Here is a 17,860-nt window from a genome sequence, read left to right as displayed (position 1 = left end):
ATGGTGTAGTGCTTCAAGGCCCCAGTTGGAGAGTAGCCCCACACTGCCCTGGACAGAGTGCCAACAGAACAAAATGAGCCCTTGCCCCAAGGAGCTTCCAGTCTAACACAGCAGGATGTAGCAGAAGCTTCCTTTCCAGTCTTAGGACTTCTCTCCCTCCCTTCTGTCTGTCATTGCTGGCCCCTCATTCATGGCTAGGCTAAGAGAAGTCTGTCATGTAGGCATAGTCTTTGTAAGTTAAAGGGTAAATGACTGGGCCCTTAAACTACAAGTGCCTTTAGGTACTGACCTCTTTCGGTGTTTGTGGGAGAGAGGGAAAGGTTGGTGTGTTTTTGCATTCCCTTTACATGTGGCACACTGTGGGTATTTTATTCACCCACAGTGCTTGTAGCTGTGCTGTGCAACTAGGGTTAGAAGTGGGCCAACTTGTGGGCACTTTTGGACAATTGTGAATGCAGGAGGCTTGACTCTGGCGTGGGAAGCTTTTCAGTCCTGTGGCCCTATGTGGGTCTGTGAAGTGCCATGCACCCTTATTTTCCATAGAAACAAAGAACAGATTGACTTTTATTAGTAAATGTTTAGGATTGGGAATCCAGAAAAAAGATGACAAAGCTGATAGGGAAATAGAGATCGCCCGAGCGAGGGACTAACATAAATAATACATAGCATCATTCCCCAAAGCAAAAATACATAGACAGAATTTGTGCTGCATCTGAAACTCTTTCTAACTGTTCAAGAACGGGTACTTTTTACTGGAGTGGTTTAAATTAGGGTGGGTTTATAGACAAAGGTAGGGGAGTTAACCTGCTAGGACTTTCTTTGCTTCAAAGATCTGTTTGAGCTGGTGGTCACAGTACCACTGAGGGGGATAGCCTGGTTCTGCTTTTTATGTGCAAATATAGAAGAGGAGGAAACTTGTTTGTGCAGGAGTTAAACCGAAGGAGGAAAAAATGGTTCTCTTCCAAGCTGCGCCCACAATGAGCCCGGCCTATATGAGTCACCAGAGTGATGGCAGTTTGTGGGGATGCTCAAAATATGCTTCAGCAATTTACTGAGGTTGCTCTTCAAAGGGTCTTAAAAGGACTGTGGGCTGTTTGGGCCCATCATCTTTTTAACTAGGTGAGGGTTGGTGGGAGATGAGCACTGGTGTCTCCCAAATGTTCTCCACGGAGGCCGTGTCTACACTGACAGGGTCAGTGTCAAGGTCAGTCTCAAGTCCAAGCTCGCTGACTTCCATGCTGCAGCCGCCCTAGGTTCTGCCTGTGGCAGCAGTCCAGCCTGACCTTGATAGCTCTGCTAAACTTCTGGCATGAAGTTGGTCCCACCACTGTTCACCTCTACGCCTGTCCCTGACTGCAGAGTGTGCAGCACTCTCCTGGGCCTACGGTGCTCAAGCGCAGGAAGACCACAAGCTGCAGTCCCCCAACTTCCAGTTCCCATTTGATGCCCTTCTGCACCCCCATTCCTCTCTCCGCAATCCTTAAGGAGAGACACTTACACCAGTGTAGACACATGCTAAGTGGCACCCAAATGAGGAGTAACTTGCAGCGTATCTTATACTTCTGGGCTGCGCTCTCCTTCCTAACACAAAGGCAACTGTTAACGTGTTGACATGCGCTCATGCCTGGCATCTGAGCTAACACCTGACTTGGATGGATAAGGCGGTTCATACCTTTGACCCTGTGCAGGCTCGGACAGCTCTGCAATGGTTACACCCCAGTCACAGTCATAACAGCTTTTCTTCTTTTACCATATTTACCTAAATCCAAGAAGACTTTAAACTACAAGTGCCTTTAGGTACTGACCCCTGCTCCCTCCCCTGCCAGATGAGCTGTTCCAGTCTGGAGCAGGCAGTGGCTCACCTCCAACTTCAGCCCCAAACCCAAGACAAAAGCTGAAGCTCAGCCATTGCCTGTCCTGTCAAACCTGCTTCTCCTCCCCCACCCCTGCTGATGGGGGAAGAAAATCTCATCTTGGATTAGAGTAAATACAGTAATTTAAGATGAGGTGCTTGGAAGCTGTGGGCAATTTGAGAGGGGTGTGAACATGCAGTATGGACTCTATAAACTGGCTGCTATTTCATCCTTTCAAGAAGGGGTCCAAACGATGTCCATGGCTCCTTTATAGACCCTGCTGTTGGAAGACAATGCCTTGTTGAAACACAAGAGACATAAATGACACAACGGAGTAACCTGGGTCACAGATGCTAATTACAGTCTCCAGAGATTTTCCTCTTTTAGCCATCCAAAGGAAGAGAAGGTGTACTGTTCTCCTCTGCCCCCCAGCCTGGCTTCCTTCTCATTTCCTTGCCCTCCTAGCCCTGTGATAGATTCAGGCTGGCGCTCCATCCTTTCTTAACTCCATACCAGCCCAACCCAAGTTTTAAGATTTGTCATTCAACACAACTCTTAAAAGGTCCGATCAAGTAAAGAAACACGGTCTAAATATTGCTTGTAAATGTTCTCGGACTAGGAACGTAAGATTGGCTCTGCTGGAACAAACTCATGGTTCATCTAGCCCAGTAGATGCTTTAGACAGAGAGTATATGAATGGGCTGTGTTTACTGTGATCCACCCCCATCATACCTTCCCTTGCATCAGCAATCCTATGACCCTATGGTTGATGGTTTTAGAAATGTCACAGGACACGTTTTTGATTGTTCTGTTTAATAGACCCCAATGAATCTGTCCTCCCTGAATTTGTGTAATCTCTGGTTATACTATCTGAAAAAACCTGGTTTTAAACCTGGTTATACTATCTGAAAACCTGAATTTGGGGCTATTCTGATCTGGAGCATTTCATGTATGCCATTCTGAATGATTGACTTTTGCTAGGGCTAGCAGGCTTCTCTGGGGTGCTTGAATGTGCGTTCACCCGGCAATGCAAAACTGTTGTATCCCCAAGCGTAAATGTTCACGTGACAGCCACATCAGATTGATTTCTAACACTAATCCTTTAATTCAGTACTCTGGGCACATTGTACTGCTGTTCTTGGGCTGGGTGCTAACATAGGTCTGTCTGCCAGCGTTGACTGGCAGTGTAAGTGGACGTTGAGGCTCCCATGGCACTCCGGGAGAGCAGGAGATGGCCAGCTCACGTCAGTGAGTTGTTTCCAAGGCTTGGTGTGAGTTATTGCTTAGTGGATAATGGCTCTATGTACCCAGCCCTCTGCATCTTGCATTAGAAAGCAGCTCGAGGTACAGTAAATATGCAAGGTAAAACATCAGATTCTAAACTGTTCTCTTTCTTAACCCTCTCTTAGTGTCTTAGTTAGAGATGCACCAGTTAACTCCTGGGGCACCATTTAGGATGCCTGCTCCTTTTCTTCCCCTAGTCACTCATCTGCTTCTGCGCCTGTATAAGGTAGGAATGTAGCAGAGAGGCTGGGGGCACAAACAGAACGGAGCATCTAAGTGCAACGGTGCTCGAAAGAGCAGTGACAGGTGGCATTTGCTGTTTGATGCAAGGGGATTTGCCACATGACCTATTCCGAATCTGTCACACGGCAAATTGATAAGACTTGGCATCCAATGTAAGAACAAATCTAGATTATCACAGGGGCGGTTGCAGGGGAACTCACCTGCTGAGCAGTGCACATGGACTGAGCTTTTCCATGAGGACCTGATGAGCCTCAGGAGGGTTTAATTGTGTGCGCTTGCCTTTGCTCGATCCAGTCTTATATCCCTATTGAAGAGAATCAGCTTTGCTCTTTCCTTGCACTCCTGGGTGAGTGGGTAGATCACAAAGCAGAAACTCTGTTGGGTTGAGAAGCCAGCTGGAGGGAGGTGGGGTACAGACAAATGGACCAATTATAGCAAGTTAGCAGGGGGCAGGGGCTTACTGTGCATCGTTTCTTGGTAGCTCCCCAAGTGCCTGCTCCTACCTCCCACAGTAAGTGGGAGCTAACCTGGAGCAGCTTAACCCATGATGAAACAAGATGCAAAGAATTACCTTGGAGAGGCTGATACACAGTAAATCCCCACCCCCTGGTCGCATGCTGTAATTTGTTCATTTGCCTGTCCCCTGGGTTGGTGATGCAGCTAAATATCACTGTACATGTCATTGTCACTCCTGCTTTATCTGGGGCTGTCTGTGCACCTGCAGTTGTCTGTGAGCCTGGCAAGTCATGCAGCTCGCTCTAAGCTCTCCAGGCAGTCAAGCGTATGTCAATTAATACCCTACCTATTTGCCGATCAAGTTACCAATCACAGAAATGCAGAAAACACAGGGTGGACTGTGGCTTTTTACACAGTGGTGTAAACAGTTTAGGTATGTACTTACAGACGGCCAGCAAGTCCTCCCTCAGTCTTCCCTTCCCCAGGCCGAACAGTCCCAGATCCCTTAGTCTTTCCCCATAAGGTTTGTCCTCCAGGAGTTAATCCTCCGCTCTCCCCAGCTCTTCTAGGAGGCGATAGAGATTGCTCAGAGTTGATCAGAATCTGTTGAAGACATGGCCTGTCTTTTAAGACGCTCTGTGCTTAGCTTATGAGATAAGGCATCAACGCAGCCTGGGAGTAGACCTCAGCAGCATAGTTAGCTAAACACTGTCACTTTTTCTTTAGTCCCCCAGGTCCTCAAAAGCTGTACTGAATTCATTGAGAAACATGGCATTGTGGATGGAATTTATCGTCTCTCTGGGATTGCATCCAACATCCAGAAACTACGGTAAGGCCATATTGATTGGTATTAGATTAAGTTAATGAATGAAGCACATGCTAATCTCAAGCGTTCAGTGCTGACAGGTTCTGGGTGTCTTGGGGAGCTGACAGGTCCAGCAGCCTCACGGCAATCGTGGGCGGTGGTGGTTGCTGTTCTGGAGTCTTTAATATCCCAGCTGTCTGAAAGAAGAGAAGTGAAGTCTTATTTTATAGGAACTCAGTGTTGGTCATTGGAACAAGAAAAGTCCCCTGGGACTGGAGAAATGGAGGGCTCCAGGATAGATTTCAATCTCATTCTCTTTATTGGTTTGTGGCCTAGGGGTGCTATGTTGTAAATCTCAAATGGAGGAGAGTGAATGTCACCTTGTTGCTCTCGGCTTTTTGGGCATTAACTCACAGCTGGGCATGTTGCTATACTGCCGGGCTGATCAGGGAAGTCCAGTTCTGCACCATCCCAACCTGTTTTGTTCTTCTCTAAAATTTTCCCATGGTGTTTTCCAAAGCAATGTTTTTACCTTAATGTTTTCATTAGACAACTCCCCAAACAGCCCACAGGGATCACCTTGCTTAGTTACAGAAATACTCAACTGTCGAGTTTTCTGAGATGACAGGAAGAAGAGAAGGATGAGTAGGATACAATGTGAAGACTGTTGTGATCTTTCATGCTAGTCGCTGTTAGTGTGTTCAAATATTTGATTAGTACAGGACGCGCTGCTGTGACTCCAGCTTGGAAGTAGCATATTGGTCTGTTTGTAAAGTCAGATCTGATATTTCTTGATTAATGAGATTCATGTTTTTAATAATCAAGTACATGAACTTGTGAAAACCTAGGTTTTGGTAAGTCAGGACATTAGAGCATTTCTGTCACCGAGGAGCTTTTCTTAGCGTTTCTTAGAGCAGTTCTGTCTCGGTGGCAGTGCAGCAGCACCTTTTATGTGGTTGATGGGCAAAATCAACCCATTGCCACAGTCCGGTATGCTCAACTCCAGCATCCTAGGCCTGGCCTTGCTTTTCAGCTACCATCAAGTAGATTTTATTTGCAAGTAACATTCTTCCTAGCATCTAGAAGAAATATCAGAGAGCTATTAACATTCAATGGAAGTGGGCAGAGAAATGTAGCTTTTACAGGAATTTAAATCGATCACAGAATTATAGCAGAGTCAGGTGGCAGGGCCTTCAGGTCATGTCCAGTCCAGCCCCCTGCTGAACTTGGAGCCACCCCTGACAAAGGTCAAGGAAATCAAAGAGATCAAACATATTTTCTGGCGGCTCTTTCAGGGGAGGAGGGAAGTACTCATACAGATATTAGGCTGAGTCCTCCACCCACCATATCCATAGAAGCACAGAAAATTAGGGTGGGAAGGCACTTTAGGAGGTCACATCTAGTCCAACCCCCTGCTCAAAGCAGAACCAGCCCCAACTAGATCATCCTAGCCAAGGCTTTCTCTAGCCGTATCTTAAAAAGCTCCAAGGATAGAGATTGCACAACCTTTCTGGGTAACCTGTTCCAGTAGTTTACTACCCTCCTAGTGAGAAAATTCTTCCTAATACCTAACCTAAGATGATATCATCTTGGTGGCTTGGTTATACATAGAGCTTCTCCATAGTTAAGGGCTAAAGAACCACTCCCTCCTATCCTGTGCAGCTACCACTCCTGCACATCCCCTTGGAAAAGAAAAAGCCAGCAGATCCAGTCTGTTTGGGTGCAGTGATCCCATGAAGACACCCCACATCCTCCCCTGCGCATTGCTTCTGCTTAGTTGTTGTTGGGATTAGGGCTCAGGATTTGGCTATTGGGGAGCATAGTGCATTACCAGGAGCAGAGTGAGCTTTGTCCCACGGACCATTTAATTGCCCGGGAAGGCTCTTGCTCAAAGTTTTCTCTCTCCCGAGCTGGCAGGAACAACACACTCCTTTCTGAGCTCCCTCTTACTCCTGTGCATCCAGGAGCAGGGAATAAGTTTCTGTACTAAATATAAGTACGTGATGAGTCAAAGATGCTTGTGGGAGCCAGATAAAGTGAACACTAAAGATTGTGGCTGCAGTGAATCAGTCAGGCAGCGGGGAGCGAAACCCTTCATTTCCATGTCCCGCTTTTCCTTCAGGGTGAAGAGCTGGGGTGGGCTGCCTTTCAGCTGCTCATCATCAGATGCTTACCTCTGGACATTCGTTCTGAAAAGTCCCCTTCTGCCTCCTCCTGACGTAGAAACAACTTTCCTAAAACAATCCAAGCAGCTGGGGCATGGGAGGGTAGCGCACCTTTTGCATACCACAGTAGGAGGGCACATCACTCAAATTGTCTACAAATACATTTGTGTCTAAGCCTGTACATGAATGTACCTGCTTTTCCCAGGAAAGCTTTTCCACGGGGCATAGGCCTGATGTTACAGTCAGGGCTGACTGGCTCAGGGACCACATCATGCAGTCAGCATTAACCAGAGAAGCCACAACAGTGCACACACACCTCTCTGGCTGGGTTGTGGTAAACACTGCAACTCATAAGCAAGACACCGTGTGCAGTATGGAGCTACGCAGGTTGCCTTAGTGCTGGCACTTGGGTTGGTTTATCCATGACTGCAGGAGACAGACCCAGTGCACGCAGCAAGGAAACAATAAACTTTGATAATGTTTTCTGCAGCTGATCAGTGGAAGAGCCACGTGTGGCTCCGGAGCCGAGGCCTGAGTGTCACTGGTGTAAGGACGTGGCTACAAGATGGTTCCACTGTGCAGCACAGTGAGGACCTGAAGTTTCAGGCAGGCCCTAGAAATGTGCGGTAGCACTGAGCATGCATTGCCATCCACTTCTCCTACAAAGCAGAGGTGTGATGTAGCTGGGTAGGAGACCAGCCAGGGTTGTGGCGTGGGTAGGACTATCCATTGAGCTTGGGAGCAGCCTGGATTCACAGCTTGAAGAGTCTCATGAGGTGACAAGGCTTCGGATGCAGCAGTCATGTTCTCACTGCTCCCAGTGGCCTGACTTGCCACGCTAGTCCCAGCAAATCTATCCTGGCTAATTTGAAACATCAATTTCCATGCACATATTCCAGCGGGGAGCAAGCCTTGCCAGCCCTGGCCCTCACAGTGCGGTTTTTGTTTCATAAACGTTTGTGCTTTGGGTTTCTCTCTTTCCCTCCCTATGTGAAAACCAAGAGAATGCGCAGGGATTTTCTTCATGTGGTTCCTGGCTCCCTTCCCTCCTGCCGGCAGAGGCTTGCCGGGCTCTCGAGCTTGCATCCAAGGAATTTCTGCACACAGTAGTTTTGATGTACAGCAGCTGCTGATGGGTCTGGCGTCCAACATTGCTTCTAATTTAGATTTCCAGGCTTTCAAATTTTAAGGGGGATTGAGCTTTCATTTTGGTCCCTGGGGAGTTTCACCCAGGCGGTTCCCAGTCGATCGTCAGAGCTGCCCATGTAAACGATCTGCATTAGAATTGAGAATGTGCCCTTAAGACTCTTAGTGAAGGGTGTCTGCACTGTTACCAGAAAACTGATTTCTGGGTTAGCCAGACAGCTGTAAAACCAACTGAAAATGCCTCCGAAGAAAGCAGCTCATTTCAGAAAAATGTGAGCTTGCAGCAGCATAAACGTGACTCTTGTGGCTTTGGCTCTTGCTCATTTATTTTTTCCTGTAAATCATGTCCTCACCGTCTTCCGACTGTAATTTGTTTTGGGCTTCTTTGCTCCCTTCTACCCCCCTGCACCCATCTCCTTTTTTTGTCTCCAGCCACGAGTTTGACTCTGAGCAGATCCCCGACTTGACTAAAGATATTTACATCCAAGATATCCATTGCGTAGGCTCCCTGTGTAAGCTCTACTTCCGGGAGCTCCCGAATCCCCTGCTCACGTATCAGCTCTATGAGAAGTTCTCAGTAAGTACAAACACGCATTTTCCAGCCAACCTCGCCTGTTCCCAGCGCCTGTTCCCAGGCACTGCAGTATCCACACACAGTGCTCCAGTTTTGCTTCCGCCTTGACCGTTTCTTTCCTAGCATCTAAATACCTCTGTGCTGGTGTACAAACACTCGATGACCAGTACTAATTGGCTTCAGGGAGGCCCTGCATCTAGGACATCTAAGGGCTATAATGATGGCTAGTACCACCAGGCTAGCAGCAGAAAAAGTCTTTCTGTGCCATCAGGGCAGAACTTGCAGGTCGCTGGACCGGCTACACTGTAGCTCTGTCTTAACACTGGTTGCACTTAAGTCTGTCTCTGAGGCACAGGGATACCAGAGTGCTGGGCCCTGCCTAGCAGCTTAGGTAAGAAATCCCTTAAATACTACAACCCTGTGCGCTGTCCACATTTGTCAAATTCTTACTGATTCATTACATTGTTTTAGGATGCTGTTTCTGCTGCTACAGATGAAGAACGACTGGTTAAAATTCACGATGTCATCCAGCAACTGCCTCCACCTCACTACAGGTTAGTGCATGTGGTTGCACCATGCTCTGGGCTTTCGGTCCTCAACCTGTCTACAACAGAGGGGTCACCGGCACGTGCTGACATGACAGCTCATTCTGCTAGATGTCAGGACTAATGTAGCTGAGTTTAAGGAGCGTACACCTGTTGCTGAAAGGGACACCTGGCATTTTTGTGTGCTTTCCAACTGCCCTTTCCCCACCCTCTCCGCACAGAAAGCTGGCTCCTGAAACAGCATTCTTCCTGCACGCATCAAATTATATGGTTGAGCACACTTGGAAGGATTTAAAGCTGTAAAGTGGACTTCTATTTTAATTAGAGCAGTAATAAGACACACATGCCATACATAAAGCATCTCTGATGTTTCCTGCAAAACATGCCATAAGGGGCTACGCCAGTGTCTGATTTCATTAAGGTGGATGGCAGGACTTTGCACAGAGTATGTCTAATGAGGAGGTAATAAATTAACTCTCTTGAAAAAAACTTCTGAGTGAGTGCAGTGGAGCAAGCAGCAGGTTCAGACCTTCAGCTTGCCTTACTGGGCAGAGTCTGAGATCCGGGGTTAAGCTGGGCAGGTGAAGTTATGGAGCAGAACAAGCAGTGTGGTACTGCCGGTGTGAAATGCACTCTGTGCAGCTGATGTTTCTAACTAGCACCGTTGGCAGAACACCCTGGTTGTCAGGGCCATGAGCCGTTTGCCTCGGAGCCTGTTACAGGTGCATGCATTGCCTTTGGCTGTGCCATTGCTGCCAGTGTCCGCTGTAGCCTGTTTGTGACACCTGACTAGTGGTTTTTATCCTGGGCTGGTGGAGAGTTGACCACCTACCTTCTGGCCATATCGTCACAAAGACCAGGTCTGTCCTATCCCCTGCAGTTGGCATAACTGAGCTGTCCCTCTGCGTGGCTTCAAATGCCCTTGGTCGAGCAATAGATTCAGCTCAGCATTTGCATAGTCCAAGTGTGCAGTAAGCAACTGGGCTGTGCCTTTTGCACCATCTCATTGGCCAAGTGGGCCTCTCGGCCTTTCTGATAGTTCTGCAGTCCTGCAATGAGTCGTCATCAAGCCAAGGGCACGTTGGCTTTCCCAGCCCACCCAAGCTTGTTTAAGTGGCTGTGGCAGATGCTTCTGAAATCGCTCTTTGCCTTCATCCAGCTTGCTATCAGAGCAGAGGGCTTGACAAGGGACACAAACTTGGTTGGAAAATGGCTGAGAGCCTGACTTTCCCATCCATATGGAATAACTGTGCAGCCAGTGCTCCCTCTAGCGGGGATTGGGCAGAGCTGATGATTCACTCCAGGTTTCCTCGAAGCATTCCTGAGGCTTGGCACTGCTGCAGTCAGCCTTTTTGGAAGGAGGAAAGTGCCTTTTTATTCTAATAATCTTTGGCCACGAGAGAGTTCTTGTGCTGTAATCATGGTGCTTGGCAGCCTGGGCTGGAGAGGGGCTTTTGCAAGCCGTGGAGGATTTTGTGCCTTTCATTTCCAGTAGGTGTGGACTTCATAGCCTAATGCCTTGTTCTTTGCATGTGAGAACAGAAATCAGGCCTGGGGGGTTAGAAAGCTCCAGTGCTGGGCAGAGACTGCCTGGGTGTAGCAGCTTGAAAGGCTTTGGCCTGCCCACTGCCTTGCTGATAAGGGCACAGGGTAAGGAAGTGAGACATGGAGTGCTTCTTAGGGAGACATAGGATCATCTCCAGATTGATGCCATGCTCCTCTAGTGTTTCTGCTGTTGCTCGTGGAGCGGGGCACAGGTCATCAGTATTCTCATTAATGCAAGAACAGCTTCTCCTGCACCATTGATTTTCTCTACCTTGCACTTATGCACGCAGCCCTCCCCACTAGCACCAAGCAGGACTGAACTCACTACTTACAAAAGGATAATGTGCTAAGCCCCTTCCTGAAGTCCTACCATGAGTGTCACAGCGCAGCAGAGACTTGCCAGACCCCGGTCCTGCCAGGTCAAATAGAGTGTAAGTGAGTTACTGCTGCTGTTGCACAACCTCGCAGTTACATGGCCAAGTGATAAATGTGCAGAATGAGGGGCAGTTTCTGCAGCCTGCTGTGGTAGCGGACTCGTGGGAGAGTCCCCAAATGGAGGGACCGTCTGCTGCAACTATTTTGAACCTTACAATGACAACAGGAGATGGAAAAGCAGGAGCAGTAGAAACAGCGTGTTGCAGACCAAGAATCCAGAGCTAACCACCACTCACAGACATACGTACCTGAGTTGCAAGAGTCTGTCAACCCCGGATCAGCCTTGTCAGCCATCTTTGGACTCACAGATAAAGTAATCATGGAAGACTATCATCCTTGACTTCAAGGGATTGCTGCTGATGATGTTTTGGCCCTTGTCAAGTTCTGTTTACCTGCCTGCTACATTTTGTACTGCACATATACACCTGTATTTTTGCCCTTTCTCTGCCTTCAGTTGGGCAATCAGGAGACCCAGACATAAATATTTGCCCAAGGCAGTTTTTTTTGCCTTGCTTGGTGCACATCATTCCTGACACCTTTATTTTTTTGCTACCACACAAATGCATATTAACTGTGTGTTTTCTGTTCTTCAAATTGCAGCATGGCATGCTAATTGGTATTGAGCGGTTGCCTATCTGTTCACAGATTTTTGCATATCTCTCATTTTCCAGGACGCTGGAGTTCCTAATGAGGCACTTGGCTCGTCTAGCTGATTATTGCTCCATCACGAATATGCACACCAAGAACTTAGCAATTGTCTGGGCACCAAACCTCCTAAGGTAGTAACTCTTCCCTCCCACTTCCCCCTGCCCCCTGTCGTTTTTACATTCAACCTTACGTTGCACCTACTCCTTGAAATGAAACACTGTAAACCGGCTAAACAAACATAATAATATGTTCTCTAGTCGGGCAACTGCAAGCACCCAAAACATTGGTGATGTGTAGGGGGTGCACACGGGTACACGAGCACCCTCTGAGCGTGGCGGTGCACCCCTTGCAAAAAGGCTCTGCTGACACTGCTGGCAGCACCTGCAGGCAGTCACCGCTCACAACTCCCCCCACTGCTGACACCACCAGTGGTGTTGGTGGGTGGTCCACTGTCGGCGGCATCTGTGGGTGGTCGCTGACCACTGGTCAGTGCTCACCATCCCCCGCCACTGACAGCACCATGCCTATCTGCAGGAGCTCCCCGCTTGCCGCCGACAGCTCCACTGGTCAGTGCTCACCACCCCCCGCCACTGACAGCACCATGCTTATCTGCAGGAGCTCCCCTCTTGCCGCCGACAGCTCCACCACCGCCTGCGGGAGCTCACCGTGCCCCCCCAGCCTCTGGGAGCACACGGCATTCATGACCCAAAATGCACTGAACTCCATCCTCCAAAGGCTTCCATTATACCATGCTTGCTTGGGCAAAGGTCCTTTTGCTTTTTGAGGGGAGAAAGGGAGGGGGGCGTTCCTGAATAATGGCTTCAAAATAGGGCAGGATTGGACCCACTTGGTCAGATCCTCAGCTGGGTTAAATAGCATAATTGTCATTCTCTCTTGGAGAGCTGCACAGATAGGTGGTGATAGGGGAGTGTTTGAAGTGATTTTGGACATTCCTTTGGTTAACGATTCCCTGTGAGTGCAAAGGACCAGACTTAGTGACCGACCAGGCTCCTTCCAGTCCTGTGTTTCTGTGATGGCATGATCTGGCCCTTTGGACCTGCTTGTTCTTTTGCACCAGGAGAACTCCACTGGCTTCCAAAGAATGACTCATTTATACAGCACTGGCCTTAGAAAAATGGTGTCCTGGGCAAACTTGTATTTTGGCACCCTGCCCTGCGGCACCTCAACTCAGCTGCACTGCTGCAGGCAGAGGCAGGTGGGGAGGGGAGCACAGCTACCCGGGCAGGTGGTCCAATCTCCAGCTCATCTCTGTCCCTGGCCACCGTTGCAGCCACCAAGGTGCCCGAGCGCCCATGTGGAGCCACCCCAGTGACACCCCCAGTGCAGCTGCATGGTCAGCCCTGGCCAGGCGGTGGGGAGGAGCGAGGGGAGCACAGCTGCCCGGGAAGATGGCCATGTCCCCAGCTTGGTCTGCAGCACTGTGGGCATCTCCCCGGCCACATGACGGGGGGCAAGGAATGTGCTTCCACAGCCATCTGTACTGCCCGGCTCGGCTCGGCTCGTCCTGAGCAGCTTCTAGAGACTTTTCCCCTGAGATGTCTTTCCCCCTCCTTTGGCAAGATGTGAATAATGTGTCCTTGGGTCATCCAGGGAAAATTCTTCTATTCTATGACCCAACCAGCTTTCCATTGCATCAGTCTCTATAGTCTGACTTAAATGCTTTTGGCTAGCGGGTATCAGCTCTGTGGAAATAGTCTTGGATAAATACTGTCCTCTAGAATTGGCTATGACTAACATTATAGTTCTAACTTTCATCATTTGAAAGCAAATTGCTGCACACTCATTTTGTGGTATTAGTTTCTAGCCTGCTTTGTTACCAGGGTGAGAAATGAGTCATTGATTTCCTCGTGTGCAGTTAATGAGTGTAAGCAGGCTTCTTTTTTCTGGTAATTTTGTCTTCCCGCAAGTGATGAGAAAAAAAAAAAAGTTCTCTTGCTTGTGTGGCCTCTTGAACTGCAGCGCAGGGTAAGGGGGGACTGGAGGGGGACTTGCTGAGCAGTACTAGTTGGAGAAGTTTCTAGCTCATTAAAAAGGCCACAGTGAACTTTTAAGGAAGCTGCATTTTAAAATGAATGCGTCTGCTCCCTCGAATGGAAGGAAGGAGACTGATCATGCTTACACACTGCCATCTTCTTGTGCAGCCTTAGTGCTCTCTTCAGTCTCTGTAGCTGCAACAGGTGCTCCCCTCTTGCCATCCCCAACCCCATTTCAGGCTCGCATCTTGTTCTCGCTAACTTAGTAGGAGTCTTCACAACCACAAACTGAGCCTGCTCATTTGTACAGCGCTGTGAAGGGCTCATTTCTCTGATATAACTGATTTAAAATGCTGGATGGGCCAAATGCATAGCTTGGCCTGTATGTGTAGCTAAAGTCTTAACTGCCCAAACCACTGTGTGCTGTAGCCCAACAGCAGCTGAGATGATTTATGTGCCCTCTGCGTTTGCTAATATTATGTTCACCTTGTCTTCCTTTCCAAGGTCAAAGCAGATCGAGTCTGCCTGCTTCAGTGGAACAGCTGCCTTCATGGAGGTGCGAATCCAGTCAGTGGTTGTGGAGTTCATCCTGAATCATGTGGATGTCCTCTTCAGTTCCAAACTCAGCTCAGTCATACGAGATGGGGCAGGTGCGTGTCTTCCTCCATGGTTTCCACTCGACACCAATTAATGGCAGAGTTCAAGTGAAAACTCTTCCCTCTCTGGAAGCAAAGGAAATTTGGAATTGTTTTATACAGTGAAAGCGCAGACCCAAGTTTTCAGACTCAAGCACCTTGGGTTGGTCATTATAGCTTGATTTGAGGGATGCCTGGGCACCTTCTTCTAGTGACCATTAGGTAATTGAGGGAACTCCACACAATTGTAGGACTGGACCTCATGACTTGGCCAGAGCAGCTGCTTCTATCTCTCTTCCTGTGACTTGCAATTGTTTCTCGATCCTGATAGTTAGAACTCTTTGCTTATGAAAGGGATGTGTTCATGTTTCAGGATAGTTTTAATGAAGCAGTTTCTCCTAGAAGCTCATCTGCTCAAGGTGCTTTTGCAGTACAGGCTGGTATACTGGGGTGCGTACACCTGTCATTACAGCCAGCATTTTCTGAGAGCTGAAAACACAGCAGCTGAAAAAAAAGTGGACTGACCTATAAAGGATCCACAACTCCCACTGACTTTAGCAGCCAGTGTCAGTGCTCAACACTTCTAATAATTTCTTAGGTGCCCAACTTCAGACACCAAAACACTGAAGTTTTTGGCCCTGCTTCATAGGAACCATTTTAGTTTTTCAACTACCAGAGCAGCTGACATGTACATTTTCCACATGCCTTTCAGGAATTCATTAGTATGGCTCTCAGTTGTAAGCTTCACAGCCACTTCCATGTTTGTCATGTAGCTAGTGCCAATTCCATTGTACGAGCAATGTCTGCATCTCTAGGATGGGGCTGTGAAGCATCCACTGGCAGGGAGGGATTAGCAATGAACTGCAGCATATTGCACAAGGCATTGGGATAATTGAAGCATTACCTATTTCTTTGGCCATGGTTTGTTATACAGGCTAATCTCACTCCTCCCACAGCTCCACCAAGTTATACCAGGGATGAATTTTACTCCATATTTTAAATCACTGTGAACAATACACATTGTTTTAAGAGGCATTAAATATCAGCTAGCTGGTTTACTATATCTCACCCGTGGTACAAAAGGGTGCTTGGTGAGCAGTTGCAAGTGTGAGTAGCCAGCTTGTTCCCCAGTGTATTTCTCTGTCTTGGTTTCCTTTACTTCAGGTTAGCAAATCTACTCAGTTCTGCTTTGTTAAGTTTGTTCCCTTCTAAAACAATAGAAGTGAGTGCTTTGCTCAGCTGTACTAAGAGCCCAGCTTGAGCAATACATGCATGTTTCCAACCTGAGACTGGCTCATCTTTCCATATTAATTGCACTCACTCCAGGGGGTTTTCTGCTGGGGGGAAGATAATTAGTTGGCCCGAGTTCTTCACCTGTTCCTGATTCAGAATGGAGTGTGTTAATGCAGGCGGTTGTTTAATTTGTTGGTCATTCTCAGGGAGTGCCTCAATGCTGAGCAGCAGGTGGGGGCTTGTTGCAGGGTATCAGCAGCGCTCAGGGAAGCACACAGCATCCTTGCCAGTGTTCCACGTGCATCTCTCTGGAGGTGATGGGTGAAGGAAAAGGAAATGTATTGGTGCAAGATCTCCATTGGCCTCTGATGTGAGCTCAACCGTGGTTCCCGAACTTGATTTAAGCAACTCCAGCTGAGACCATTTCTAACATGGTGTGAATGGCCACTGAAGATCAGCCTGGGTTGGGACAAGATTTCTGGAATTTGGTACAATTCTTGCACTAGACTGGATGGTTGGTAGCACAGAAAAGCATTTACATTGGACTCAAAGGCCACTGCAGACATGGGCATGTGCACAATTTCTCCAGGGTTGTGTAACTGCCGGTACTGATTCCTCTTGCTGAGCAACATCAGTGAAGCTGATGGGGGACTGTCCTATTAGCATTTCAGAGTTCAGGCTCCAGAGGAGGGGGTGGTTATAACTGTGTGTGCATGTTTAGATACTTAAACTCTGCTCTAAGCTTCATCTGCAGCAGGATTTCCCAATTTGTTTTCCGGTTGTAACCTGGCGGACAGAGTCATTAGTCTCCAGGCCACAGTTAATGGGGCAGGGATTTACTTCCTCTCTGCTTCTCTTCAGTAACTGTCTCTCTCTCATCCCAGGGTGGCAGGATTGCCAACCCAAAAACATTTTACTGAAAATCTTCAAATTTTTTACAGACAAAAACTTGCTTTACTGATATTTTTTCCACAATGTAAAGGGAGTGCGAAGTACAAAAATGCACAAGTTATTTATGTAGTTCATAGGCACAAGAGCAGCTGAGGGGCAGCAAAAGGCCTGTCCTCTTGTTTAAGGAAATACTGGATAATTGCAGGCTTGGAAGATTTGTGGGGTTCACAACTATTGCAACCCCAAGTTAAGAACTACAGATCTGTAAGGAACAGTGACATAAAAAGTGTTCAGCTTGCTTACAACTTCCAAAAAAAAGGAGAAGAGAGAAACAGTCAGGCTTCTTCATTTCATCGCTACCAACAGGCCTTTTAGTATTGATTCAAGCAGGCAACCATGATTGTAAAATAGAACTGGCTCCTATTGCAATGCCTAGATTAGCCATTCCTCATTGCATGATAGACTAGGAGTGCAGGCCACTATAGCTGGTAGTTACTGAAATGACATGTGTAGGGTTTTGAGCCATCCCACAGGATAATTACAAATAACCTGTGTTTAGGGTGCAGAGGCGGTTAAGCAAAAATATGCAATAGAATGGTTATGTTTAAGCCCTATAGGCTTTTTGTATTGAACCAGATTAGACTTCTGCTTTTATATTTTTTGAGGCCGAAGCAATTATTTATGCCGTTTTACACTCATTCACACGCACCCCTAGAACACAGCTGGGAGCAGGGTCGGTCTTTTCTTGTTTTCCTTAGGATTACAAGGTCCCAGGCAAATGTGCTACCACCAGTCCCTGGGTCTTGCTTTTCCTCCAGCTGCTCCTCCCTGAACCTCTTCCTTGCCTCTCGTTCTCCTTTGCAGGTCACAGCTCCTTATCACGGCCTAAATCGCTGCTAGTGTCATCTCCCTCCACCAAGCTGCTCACGCTGGAGGAGGCCCAAGCACGGACACAAGCCCAGATCAACTCCCCTATTGTGGCAGACAGTAAATACATCGAAGTAGGAGAAGGCCCTGCAGCCCTGCAGGGGAAATTCCACACGGTCATAGACTTCCCCGCTGAAAGGTAAAGGTTTTTTCTTTCAGCTGGCTTTCAGTTCACAGGGGTTTCACCTCCATCTTCTTGTGCAAGGACTGGGACTTCCCCACTGTGATGTAAGACAGACTCGAAGGGAACGCCTCCAGACCTCAGGCTGGGGAGGGCCAGGTTAGAGAGCTTCCGGAGGGGCTGGACGCATTCAAATCAGCGGGTCCAGATGCTTTCCACCCCAGGGTGTTGAGGGAGCTAGCAGGGGTTATTGCAGGGCCCTTGGCACGGCTTTATGAGCACTCGTGGTGCTTGGGCCAGGTGCCAGATGATTGGAAGATAGCCAACGTGGTCCCCATCTTTAAAAAAGGGAGGACGGAG

At 48.0% G+C, this 17,860-nt stretch overlaps 1 protein-coding gene across 5 annotated transcripts in view; it reads left to right on the top strand.

Annotated features, from left to right (window-relative positions):
• ARHGAP32 (Rho GTPase activating protein 32) overlaps positions 1-17,860 on the top strand; it is a 597,177-nt gene that overhangs the window by 563,945 nt on the left and 15,372 nt on the right. For all 5 annotated transcript variants that reach the window (XM_019509213.1, XM_019509206.1, XM_019509198.1 and 2 more), the window contains 6 exons: positions 4,563-4,665; positions 8,385-8,529; positions 8,998-9,080; positions 11,723-11,830; positions 14,198-14,343; positions 17,317-17,518. In XM_019509213.1, coding sequence (XP_019364758.1) covers positions 4,563-4,665; positions 8,385-8,529; positions 8,998-9,080; positions 11,723-11,830; positions 14,198-14,343; positions 17,317-17,518 — 787 coding nt within the window. The remainder of the gene's footprint in view (positions 1-4,562; positions 4,666-8,384; positions 8,530-8,997; positions 9,081-11,722; positions 11,831-14,197; positions 14,344-17,316; positions 17,519-17,860) is intronic.

The sequence above is a fragment of the Gavialis gangeticus genome, unplaced genomic scaffold (genome assembly GCF_001723915.1).
Source record: "Gavialis gangeticus isolate Ggan-Ray unplaced genomic scaffold, GavGan_comp1, whole genome shotgun sequence".
In the NCBI taxonomy this organism is placed as follows: domain Eukaryota; kingdom Metazoa; phylum Chordata; order Crocodylia; family Gavialidae; genus Gavialis; species Gavialis gangeticus.
The sequence above is the reverse complement of the archived record's forward strand: the minus strand, read 5'-3'. Positions and strand labels throughout refer to the sequence as shown.